The 10407-nt window shown below is 38.5% G+C and overlaps 1 protein-coding gene across 4 annotated transcripts; it reads right to left on the minus strand.

Annotated features, from left to right (window-relative positions):
• Window positions 1-6998: 6998 nt before the first annotated feature.
• On the minus strand, window positions 6999-8903 carry LOC105394152 (syntaxin-7). Of its 4 annotated transcripts, none has more exons than XM_038113167.2 (2): window positions 8616-8903; window positions 6999-7896 (listed from the first exon to the last, which is right to left on the minus strand). In XM_038113167.2, the coding sequence occupies exon 2, from the start codon at window positions 7876-7878 to the stop codon at window positions 7099-7101; it is 780 nt and encodes a 259-aa protein (XP_037969095.2). In that variant the 5' UTR covers window positions 7879-7896; window positions 8616-8903; the 3' UTR covers window positions 6999-7098. The 4 variants fall into 4 exon arrangements, with proteins under 4 accessions (XP_037969095.2, XP_037969096.2, XP_037969098.2 ...); XM_038113168.2 differs by lacking the exon at window positions 8616-8903 and adding an exon at window positions 8442-8593; XM_038113170.2 differs by lacking the exon at window positions 8616-8903 and adding an exon at window positions 8129-8413.
• Window positions 8904-10407: the final 1504 nt, after the last annotated feature.

The following is a 10407-nucleotide window of genomic DNA, read 5'->3' on the forward strand; positions in this document are numbered from 1 at the left end:
CGGTATTGAAGTAATTTATTTTATTTTATTTTATTTTTTATTTTATTTTATTTGGAAGATATACAGCACAATAAATGAATGTAAATGTAACTTATATAGATAACTTTAAGCCAATTACAAATCTTCACTTCTTAATTACTAACATACAATCTACTAAGATCGTTGATATAACAGGTATAGAAAAAATAATAATATTTTAAGTTACTACTTTGGTTGCCTCGACTTACACTAACACTAATATTATGTTACTTACTTAATTTATAAAAACCTATATAAGTATGTATATATACTATATATGTATATACCGATATAAAAATAACAATGAAACGTAAAACTATAAGTGCCCATTACCTCCAAAACGACTGTACAGCTTAGTCCATGCTATTAAAGTAGTCTTTCGTTATTATTTTCCTTATTGCGGATGGTTTTGTACAAAAAAGATCAATGTCCAGTTCCTTGCTATTGCTGATTTCATTAAATGAGTGACTAGCCCTTATTATATACGCGTTCTGTCGGTATTGAGTGCTCACCCACGGTACGTACAAAGTCTTGCTACTTCTGCTTACCCTAGAGGGAGCCCACAGTGACACCTCGGTTAACAATTGGGGACAATCAACAGAGCCATTTGCGATCCCTGCTAGGTATGCTATGTCATTAATGTCGCGACGCCGATGCAGTGGGAGAAAGTGATATCTTCGACATCTATGTTCATAGTCTTGCGATCTTTGACGTGCCTTAAAATCTAGAAATCTTAAAAACTTCTTTTGTATTCCCTCGATACGTGACTTGTAGATCTCATATCTGGGGTTCCAGACTTGCGAAGCGTATTCTAAATGAGATCTCACGAAGGCACAATATAATATTTTTAAGGATTTTAGAGATTTGAAGGAGGATGATGTTCTAATGATAAAACCAAGAGCTCTGGATGCCTTTGAAACGCAGCTGTTAACCTGTTTTTCAAATGTTAGTTTGCTATCAAAGATTACTCCTAGGTCACAAACCTCACTAACTCTAGTAATGGGGCGGTCCTTCAGCTGGTAACCTTGATCGATTAATGTATGCTTTCTAGTAAATGATACGAGATAACACTTGTCCACATTCAAGTCTAGTTTATTATTGACACAGTATTCCTCAAACCTCAGGAGATCAGACTGTAGGTCGCCTACGTCATCAATTCCATAAATAGGCTTAAGTATTTTCATATCGTCAGCGTAAAGTAGAATTTTTGAATTTATAAAGCAACTATTTATGTCGTTGATAAAAATAACAAACATAAGGGGCCCTAATAAGGATCCTTGGGGTACTCCAGACGGGATAGATGTCCATTTTGATGTGAACCCTTGCAATACAACTGCTTGACTACGATTATCTACATAAGACTTAAACCACCTATAAAGATCTCCATGTATTCCAGCCACAGCAAGTTTCATCATGAGTATATTATGATCGATGCGATCGAAGCACTTGCTGTAGTCAGTGTAAACTACGTCAATTTGGGCACCACCCTCCATGCTTTTGGTTATGTAATTTGCAGCAAGAAGCAAGTTGGATACTGTTGATCTGTTTTTTAAGAAACCATGCTGCTCCTCAGTAAAAGAAGTACGAAGTGCAGCATATGTTTGATCATAAACGATCCTTTCGAATATTTTAGCGAACAAACAGAGTTTCGATATAGGCCTATATTGTTCAACTTTACTTTTGTCGCCCTTCTTGAAGACAGGTGTTATAAAGGAGGTTTTCCATATAGTGGGGACTACACCTTCAGATAACGACCTTTTAAATATGAGCTCAAGTGGAGCCACCAATTGGTCTGCACACTCTACGATGAATATCGGGTGAATGCCATCAGGCCCGCCGGATTTGTTGAGATCTAATCCTTTGAGATGCCTTAAAATCGTTGTTTTTTCAATGGATATAGACCCTATTTCTGCCGATTTGCTATGTTCATTATAAGTCGAATAGTTGGCATTCGAAGAGGTTTTCAAGAAGGTTGAGTGGAAGTAGTCAGAAAATAAGTCAGCTATTTTATCACCGGAGCTAGCACACCTCGCACCGTATGTCATTGCATTCGGGTAATTATTGCTTACTCTTTTACTTTTAACAAATGCCCAAAATGACCTAGGGTTTTGGAGTATGTTTGACTCAATTTTGTCAATATAAGCGTGGAAGCAATCCCGCTCTAGTGTTTTTGCTCTGGTACGAAGATAGGCAAAGGATTCATAGTCGGAGAGGTTGCCATAGGTCTTATACTTTTTATGACATTTGTATTTTTCCTTTAATACTTTTATTAATGCAGAATTATACCAGGGCGGGTAGTGGTTAGGGCGGCACACCTTACTTGGAATGTAAGCATCGCGAAATGCGTGAAGTTTACAATAGAATTGGGTGACCGCGTCATCCAGAAGATCCTTGTCTAATAATTTATGCCAGTCAACTGCACTCAATTCCGACCTTATTGATGTATAATCACCGCGTGAATATATGTATTTAGTTCTGGTTTCTTGTGGCAGATCCGAGTAGGTAGCAAAATGGACTGAGATACACAGCGACACATGGTGAGGGTCCTCCGGTAAAAGCGGATAGGCCGCCGCACTCACTGCGATACTATCGTTAGAAAGTATTAGATCCAGTATCTTTGAGTTACTGTTAACTTCACAATTGTATTGTTTTAGATTGCAACAGTTAAGCACATCTATGAATTCCATTTGATATTCGCCAGCTAGCCCATCCGGCGTTAGTTCATTGCAGTTGAATTGCTTGGACCAACTTACATTCGATAAGTTAAAGTCACCTAATATGAGAAATTTATCAAGAGGATTATTCAATATAATATTATTTAAGGAGGCACTAAAATTCGAAAATTGGGTAATAAATGAATTTCCTTTATTTTCCTTACACATGTAGACTGTGCAAATATGCATTTTTATTTGCGATCGGCCGGTACCTAAGGTTACAGTTATCCATATATCCTCGGCTGATGAGCGCCACTCGGGCCGCTCCACTACTGAAAACTCGCTACGTACAGCAAGCAACACACCCCCTCCTAACTTTTGTTTTGTAACACTATAATTTCGATCCCTACGCCATACATTATAACGCTCATCAAACAGTTCATTATTCGAGATGCTGTCTAGAAGCCACGACTCCGTTATTGCTATAATATCATAGGAGTTTAGGCATACATTACGGTAAAAATCACTAGTCTTGGTTCTCATGCCACGGATATTTTGATAATAAACATTTAATGTATTCATTTTTGGTTTTTACAATAATATGAGTATGATTTAATATTAGCATGCCTGTGAGAAATACCCAGGGATATAAGAGTGACAGCGATAGCACATATCATTTGATTGGACGGTATATTATAAACGTAATAGGGGCAATCCTTCCTATAACCATAGTAATATGAGTTTATGTCGAAAATATTGTAGCAAAGCGGTGAGCAACCAACATGAGACAGAATCAACGTTAAAACAATCAGCAAGCAAAGCAAATCAAAGCCATAATCAAAAGCAATAAGGTTCATTTTACTAATTAGCGCAAATTTACCTGAGTTGAACCGGTCGCGCGGGTAGCACAGCGCATAGTAGCATGCTACGTCACAGCCAGTGGTTCCCAAGCTGCACAGACATTCACACATAAAGTTATTGAGTAATGGACTTAAATTATTTTTGACAGGTCTTTCTCTGATTTTACATTGATTATTGGTGATGTGGTGTTTTTCCTGGCCATTATTTTGCAATGCTTGACCCAGACGAATTGAAAATCCCTATCTTTAGCAAGTGCTTTAGTTTTGGAAAGCAGTACTTTGTTTAACGAAGTTAAATGATCGTTAACATATACGCGATGCTGTCCAGGGAGTCCGAGTCGACCCGCGTTCAGGGGTCCGTCCACGGCTGCTGCTCTCGCGGCTGCGACAAAGTTCTCTTACTAATAAGTAATACCGGATTCGGACTTTTTTAGGCTATAATAAAGCGATTAAGATATAGTTTTCCTATGTGCTGTGAAAGCGCACTTGTTTCCAACCGTTTGATGCAGTTTTCGGCCGTTTGATATCTTCTGTTGACCATACGTAAACGGACACTGGATGTAAAAATAATAATTTTTTGTAAAATTTAAACTTTAATACTCAATTTTCGTAAAAATCTATTACAAAAAACTGAATTTCATAGCTTTTTCTCGTTTTATTTTGACCTATACGACCTTTAATCACAATATATGCCATTTATTACAAGGAAATCTAATACCGGTATTAATACCGGGATCCCGGTATTGAGTTGCAATACCGGAACTCAATACCGGTATTGAAAATAGTTCCGGTATTGCATGCCCTAGTTACCACCACCGAACATTAGCAATTTATGCATTATTAGCAAGCTCGCTTGTCAAATCTAACGTGACATGAATGGCCATACCTATACCCGAGTCCGCGTTGTTCTATGTACCTATATGAAGAACCGCTGACCGGTGGGGCAAACGAGTGGTTCAGTGGAGACCACGAGCCCTCCTGCCCGCTAGACTGACAACCTTAGACAGATGACCGGTAGTGGCTGGATGAGGAGGGCCGAGGGCCGAGTGTTGTGGCGCTGCTTGGGAGAGGCCAATGTCCAGCAATATACGACTACGGGCTGATGATGATGATGATTATGACACATAGTTAACTGCAAGATTGGAACTCGGATGTGTTCGAATAAAATATTGACAGATCGGACACACCCACCTCGCACTAAAATATCACGGAAACGACTAGAAATATTTCAAGGATGTCTATTTTATTGTGTCGTAAGTTTACCTGCCCGCCTAGTCACATTATTACACATCATTATAAGCACACATACTTATCGAAGAAATCAAATGCTACTTAGTTTTAAATAACTCAACCTTATTGGTAGCATTTTGGTAGCGACACACACAACATATCCTTTACTCTGCCTTCCTCAACCAAGGAACTGTGTGGGTTGATAGCATCCTTGCATAGGGTTAAACTTGGGAGATTATTTTATACTAAATTGGTAAGTAGTCCTAAAACTTATAAATGAATAAACAAGAGTGAGACGTACCTACAATGCCAGTGACACAAATTACAAATATCTAGTGCCAAATTGGCTTTGTCGGAAAATTAACAATTACTTAAAGTCAAGTTAAGTCGATGGACGTCCATATCGTATTGAATAATTTGGAGAGAGAAATGTGTTTCAGTATCAATCACTATGCAGTAAAAATACAAGGCAAACGAGTTTTCAAATGATATGCCACAAAGAAATCTGGTTTGGTAGCTGGTATTTCTAGTAACAGATCTTCACAGACAGTCGCAGTAAAACTAGAGCCCTGTTTGTCTGGATCTGGATAATGGCTACCTGTGGGATAAACTACATGCTAAGCAGCGTCACTGCAATATCCGTCAGATCCATAACAGTTACGTCACAATTTGTCAGTCGAGCCGCTTCTGGATTCTTGCTAATGTTCGGTGGTGGTAGCCTCACTGGTAGTTCCTAGTCAACGCTTCGCGATTATTCTAGAATCAAATGAAGAACAACCAAGGATGGATCGAAGCCGTCCAACCGCAGCAGGGCGTGATTGCCTGGCAAATGAACAACGTTAACATATACTTAACTATAGTTTTGTGCACTGTTGTTATACTTAACACAATGTGACATTTATTTGTAAGCTAAATCAAACCACGACAATCTACCTATTTAATTACGTAAATATGAAAGTATGAACATTCAAAATTTTGGAAAAAATAAGTTTGTCTAATAAATGCCGTACCTACGTCTTTTATTAGTTCGGTAGCATATAACGGACGGACATCCTTGTTTGATACGTAAGTACATTAAATAATAATTAGGCGTTTGCCAAGTCGGTACAATACAATGGTATCTTCTAGAATCTAGATGTGTGTAAAAAAAGATTGAGTAAAAAAAATGCAGGTTACAAATCCAGTTTGGTAACTACGAAGCTTGCTCAAAAGTCACGTGGCACAGTGCAGTGGTTCCCAGTAAAGATAGTCGATGGAAAATAAATAAATAGTGCGTTCACCGTCTTGGGTGCTGGCCTTCACTCTTCTGTGTTGACCAGTAGAAGTTTGAAATATTAGTTTTTTCATATTTCTACTGCATGTGTAGGCGCACCTACATCTTCTGATATGTCTATCATTATAATATGACCACTTGACCTCTATAGGTACCTATGTAATTTTTTTTGCGTCTGATTCCACCCTGGAAGAGATCTAGGACTATTGGCGGAAGTGGAATACCTATTCCAGAACAGTTCAATATACTTACCCAAGTTTCACTTGACAAGCTCGTCAATTATACCTACCGCGTAAGTAGGTAAATACCAAGGTATGCAGTAGGTAAGTATATTGTTAAGCAACGTGGCAGTCATGGTGTTATTAGTTACATAATAAATTAACTAAGAAATTATCTCAAACCAGTTAAAAGCGTTAGAAAACTCGTATTTTGTAAGTAAGCAATAGGAAGTGTAATAATTATTTAAAAAATGATATTTATATTTTTTATATTAAAAGAGGATTTGTAAGTAAATAGGTGTTTCTATCTTTGTAGCGGATGCATCAAGCAACTTGGAGTTATTATTATTATACTTTTTTTGTAAATGATTAACTCAGATGATCACAATACATATAATATTCCATGAGAAAACTTTGTAAGGCGATGCGATTTAGAATTATGATTACTGCCACGAAGGTAAAAAAAAAATGCCAAGTAGATACAACTTAGTCAATATCATTATTCTCACAGAATATTTATCTCAATTTCAAGTTTCAAGGCATGGCGAATGAATCCGTAACATAAATTTTGTATAAGTAGTTTAATTTGGTTATGTATTAGGTATTTAGTCCCGGAAATGGTAAAATTTAAATTCCTTTACATATTTTTAGATAGCCAAGTACCTACCTACCTACAGAATTGTAATGTATTTGGATGTTAAAGGTCTACATTTTATCGAAGACATGTATAAATAAAACTATGCAGTGCTTTTGCCACATAATATAATTAACAAATAATAATGCGTGTTATGGTAAATATAAGTACTAACTTTACAATTCACAATTGCCATATTTACAACAACAATTTAACGGTTACATATAATAACTGCAATAATGCATATAACGATTATAGCTACTATTACCATATAAACTTTCTTCCTCCTTATTTTATTTTTCGTATTCACTGCCTGTCTCAAGTCTTGTACTCCAGCCTCTACATTGAAAGCAGTATTTTCAACACTAGCCTCTATAGAGTCCACAACCGCCCCCTGGTCGTGTATCACAGCTCCAAGCTCCTTAAATATCTGATTAACATCCATTATATCACTTTCCAGTTGTCTGACATCTCTCTCTTTCTGCTCAAGATCACGTAATTCTCTTTCAGTCATCGCAATTTGCTCCTGTTTACGGATAGTCTCGGTGTCTATCAGTTGTTTGTTCATGGCAAATGGGTCACCAATGTTTATGTTTTGGGCTTTAGCTTTCTTGACATCTTCTTTCGTCTTCTGTGCAGCCGCGCGCTGGGTGGCTTGGAAGGCATTCAGTGTCGCCATGTACTCGTCACTGAGCCGATCTCTTCTGAGTTTGTTCGTTTGGTCTGTTACATTTAACTTCATGAGTTCGATGATCATGGATGAAGTGTCTTTAGCCAGGGTCTGAGTGTAGTTCTGTATCTGCCGCAGCTGATTCCTCAGTTCTTGGCAGTCCTGCGGAGTGTGAAGCTGGTTCACCATCTTGGATATGGAGGATACGTTTTGTGATATCTTCTGTATGTTGCTGGCGATGTTCTGCGCCAGTCGCTGGAAGTTGTTGTCGCCCGCCGCCGTTCTGGCGACGGCTCCTTGATATGAAGTGAAGTAGTCCATTTTCAACTCTATTGGATCCTAAAAGAAAACAGTTTGTTTAGAATCAGAATAATACCTACAATTGGACAGAACAAAACTTTGGGAATTCCAGACCGGAATTATTCAAATATGTATCAAACTGCCTCTAAAATGACTATCACCTTGGAAATATTACGAAGGCAACTTTGCTACGTTTTAAATGAAAGCCAATCGAATTAGCATAGATTGATAGACATGTCAATGCGTCATCAAAAATCCACGACTATGCTACCTGAAAATGTTCAGGGTTTTGGGGTCGTGAGAGTTTTAAGTCAAGAACCTCATGGCGTTTGTTCTAGATACAGTTTAGAGGTTAACGATTGAGCCGGGCCCGGCCGGCACTTCGGAGTTGCGCAGGGCAGAGCCCCCTGCTCTGCGCATGCGCGGACGAGCCCGGGTCAATGTGTGCCCACCGCACCGACAGTACTGCAGACTTCCTCACTTGCTTTCACAATATAACGAGCTGGGATTCCCAAGTTATTTTTGAACGCCTAAACATTGTCCTTGCCGCTCGTGGGAAACAATAAAATGTAATGTAAACTCGCCTTTGTTTGATATCGGACTGGATGGTATGCACTGTCTAGCTAGTTGATGTAACTTGACGGTGAGTCAGACAAAACAAAGGTTCATTGAAGTCCTCAATATCGGCGAGCAGATCTCCACAGATGACTTTCACGCTTCCTGGCCAAGCAATGAGTGTTAGATGTTAGATCACTTACCCTGGCAGCAGTGGCGCCCCCGGTGGCCGGCCGCGGCGGGGCTTCGTCTGGAAGTTTTGCCGCGTGTTCTAGAAGCTTCGACACGCGGCTGCCGCGGCGCGTCTCTGACGTCACACTACGTCAGCTGGCTGGCTCGATAGCTCGCTGCGATGCGACAGAGCGTGGGCAAGCCAAGCGTGTGCAGATTATACTGTTATGCAAGCCATTATGATGGTTACATTACTATTGCTAGATAGGTAGGTACTAAACTACTTAGCGGACAGATATTAACCTCGAATTGATGTTTTAAATGTTTTTTAAGAAGATTTTGAAGTAAAATAGAAGTCCGGCCTCTTAAGCGCGGTGTAGTTGATTGAATCATTAATTACTTACTCTCACTACTACTTAGGTACATTTCAGTGTGTCATGTATTTCTGCCGGTTTCACAACTGAGAACATACAGTGCTGTGATTGGCTTAAGTTCATTATACATATCTATTTTGTTACTGAAATTAACAACTGATCTTTAATGTCTCTCTCTTTCAACAATACAATCATGAAAGACTTTGATCTATAACTTTCACCTTCACCGATCACTGAAATAGTTAAGGGCATTGGACTATTGGACGCTCTATTTCTGTAGAATAACATAAATACGGATTAGCCTAGGTAAGTAATTAAGTGTAAAAGTTTCTGTCGTTCTTAATCCGTGCGATATAGGAGTAATATTTCATTAGAAAATTTTCTACCCGATAGGTACTTACCTACGTTTATGTAGCTATAGTCTCCCACTGTACTTACTTATTTATAATATATCAAGACTTGAGAAAGTTATTGAGTATCGTTAACTTATTATGGCATAGGCGTCAGCAGTCAGCTTTCTTTCTTTCTTTCTTCTTTCTATGGTTTCCGGAGACGAGGTGAAGAAACCATGATGTAATAATTCTAGTTCTAGTTCTAAAATTTTAATACACTCGCAAGCAATGAAAGTGCCAGTGACACAGCACCAAATTACTTCTATAAAAAAAGGTCTGCAATATTGAAGACCATAAAAGTATAACCAACTAAAAATTAAAATATTGTGTTAAAATTTAGAAACTGTCTTATTGTAAACGCTGTTATGCGATGGTTTGTCCCACACTTCAGTAGTTTTTTTAATCATAATTTAAGTATCAACATAACTTGATTCACACATAATTTATGCAACTCACGCGAAGGTTAACAACTCAAATGCTTACATTTCTTCAATTTTGTTGTATAATTTTAGAATAGGGAATGTAAGTGTATTCTTACATATTATTGTAGCAGTAAAAATTTGATTATCTAGGTAAGTATCTTATGTTGAGCTAACGAAAGAGGTTATGTGTTATTATCTTTTGTTTTTCCTAAGCTAGATTGACCCCCCTGGTAGCGAATGGTGTGTCCTCCACTATATTTACAACTAACTACATTTAAACAGCGGAACCGAATACCTTGCTCCATCTATCCTCCACCTATTTAAGGTAAGCGCCACCTTTCAGCATCGTACGCAACGGACGCATCGCATTCAGCATTCTTTGTATAGAAATTCACACAAGTCCACATCATCGGCACTGCTGACGTCGTTTCTCCATACATTTGTATGAAAATCCGTTTGGTCCGATACGTGCGATACCAATAGGTGGATGATTACCTTTACAGTTGTAGTACAGCTGATGACAATCATAGACCTACCTACTAACGCACTCACGCCTCACCCCTTGAGACACCGAGTCTATCCACTTTACGCACAATAATCATGTCAAGCAACAGTGGCGAGAGCATGGTAAAGACA

Source organism: Plutella xylostella, chromosome 5 (assembly GCF_932276165.1).
Source record: "Plutella xylostella chromosome 5, ilPluXylo3.1, whole genome shotgun sequence".
Taxonomy (NCBI): Eukaryota; Metazoa; Arthropoda; class Insecta; order Lepidoptera; family Plutellidae; genus Plutella; species Plutella xylostella.